General features: G+C 44.7%; 1 protein-coding gene across 1 annotated transcript; it reads left to right on the top strand.

The window, feature by feature from the left end:
- The first annotated feature begins 324 nt into the window (after positions 1 to 324).
- On the top strand, positions 325 to 1,107 carry LOC120584443 (ral guanine nucleotide dissociation stimulator-like). Its single transcript, XM_039840093.1, has 2 exons — positions 325 to 588; positions 851 to 1,107. Exons 1-2 carry the CDS (start codon positions 330 to 332, stop codon positions 1,012 to 1,014), a joined length of 423 nt encoding a protein of 140 aa, XP_039696027.1. The 5' UTR covers positions 325 to 329; the 3' UTR covers positions 1,015 to 1,107.
- The last annotated feature ends 996 nt before the right edge of the window (positions 1,108 to 2,103 follow it).

Here is a 2,103-nt window from a genome sequence, read left to right as displayed (position 1 = left end):
GATAGGAGACCTTAACACACAGGACAAGCCTATCCTCTGATAAGAGAATCTTAACTCGAGATCTAGGACCTTATCTCCTGCCTGGATTTCTAATCAGGAACTAGAGAGCTGATCTGGGTTTGCAGTTCCAATCCCTTCCCCTATTTCCAGGAAATGGAGCTGAGAAATTGTCCCATAGCATTTCTTCTCTTTTTCTATAATGGAGATTGAAGGGGTGGCTTGGTCCCACGGTTCTAATCCTGTCCTGGCTACAGGTCCACGAGGAGTAGGACTGACTTCTGGATGGCCTGGAGCAGGCGGCACGAAGACCTAGACCTCCACATGGTGCTATGGGAAGGCAGTGTGGAAGGAGAGGCCAGGCCTCAGACTCTATTGCTCGCCTGTCTCCCCACAGGGCCATCTACTTCATCCTGGGCATCTGGTTGGACCAACACCATGATGACTTTCTCCAGCCCCCAGAATTCCCCTGCCTGAGACTGTTGCCGGCTTATATCCAGGTCAACTTCCCAGGGTCCAGCCTGGAGCACCAGGCCCAGCTCCTCCTCTCAGAACTAAAGGACCTTCAGCCCCATGAAGCAGAGACGGAGGGTGAGGACAACTCTGGTGGGAATGTGGCCTGCGAGGGTGGGGGCCTTGGCCAGACCACACAGAGGGGTCTTCCAAGGCTGAGTTAGGCCAGAACACCAAGTTGACTCAGACCACCGTCCCTAAGGTCTGCATTCGAGACCACTTCCTGGGGTGGGTTCTTGAGCTGAGACTTCATTGATGGATATGAGAGGTTCCCTTTGTTTGCAAGGCCATCAGAGGGACTGATGCTGATAATATGTCCCTTCTTGAATCTTCAAACCAGGTCTAGAGCAAGACCAGGAAACCACACAAGAGGTGACACCGACAGCATCTCTAGTCCCCTCTACAGAGCCCGTGCCATCTGGAGGCTCAGCCTCCCCTGAAGAAGGCGACGTCCAACAAACAGCTCACTTCGGCTCCTCGGAGGCCTTGAGGGCCCGGTTCTGAGCAGCAGCCTGTTTGACTGCCACTCCAGAAGGTTCTTTCTCTGTTCCTCCTTCTGCATTCTTTTCAATTGTTGTTTTTCTCTGACCTATATAAAGTTTCTCTGTAGATTTTTTTTAAAAGTTCAGTTACAATGAAATTTATTTTAACCTAAATTTAATAACTTGCTATGAAATCTTCTTTTAAGATAATAATATCTACCCTGTAATCCCTCATAGTGTACTTTTAAGTGACCTTAAGTACCATCATCAGACTACACCACTATCAGCCATATCACAACTACCATCTAGTTCCAGAACATTTCCAGCAAAGTCAAACCCAGCACCGATTAGTCGCTCACACCTCCTCCCTCGTCAGCCCGTGGCAGTCGCTGACCCCTGTGTTTCCATAGATTTACCTATTCTGGATTTTCAATAAGTGTCCTTAGCTTCTCTGAGTTTCTGGTTCCTTCTTCTATAAAAAGGGGAAGGTTGTAGTGAGGATTATGTAAAGTCCTTTCATACAAAATCTGGCACATAATAAAACTAAATAAATATTGGCTATTAGAATAAAAAAAAAGAAAAAGAAAGAGAAGCCCCGCCCCGTGAGCACACAATGACGCGCATGTGGCTTTTTGTGTCTGACTATGTAGCAGACGAGGAGACTGATTGTTTTTTTGGTTGTAATAAAAATAACATTGTTTATTAAGAAGGACAATTCCTATGAGGTAAAGATCACGGGTAAGAAAGGAAAGCTCATGTGAATATCTTCATTACCTTGGGAGAGGTGCCACTCGTATAACTAGGACACAAGAGCCTGAGCCATAAGGGGAATGCCTGAGTCTGAAGGCACTTTAAAAGCTTTCTGTTCCTGGATAGGCAGTGTTTAAATTTTTCTAGTGCACGTAGTAAAAAAAAATATTAAAATCACATGTTAAGTGTTTCCCTTTATTACCAACGCATTAAGTAATAAAATATAATATCTTTTAAAGGTTTTACATAACAATAACTAAAGTTGATTAGCAAAATAAGGATTTAAATATGGACAGAAAAAGGAGATCCACTTTCTCTACCATGAAATAATTGCCTTTCACAAAAGGTCGCCATCAATATC

This window comes from Pteropus medius, unplaced genomic scaffold (genome assembly GCF_902729225.1).
Source record: "Pteropus medius unplaced genomic scaffold, Ma_sr-lr_union100, whole genome shotgun sequence".
Classification (NCBI taxonomy): Eukaryota; Metazoa; Chordata; class Mammalia; order Chiroptera; family Pteropodidae; genus Pteropus; species Pteropus medius.
Note: the sequence above shows the minus strand (reverse complement) of the source record. Positions and strands in the feature narration are given on the sequence as shown.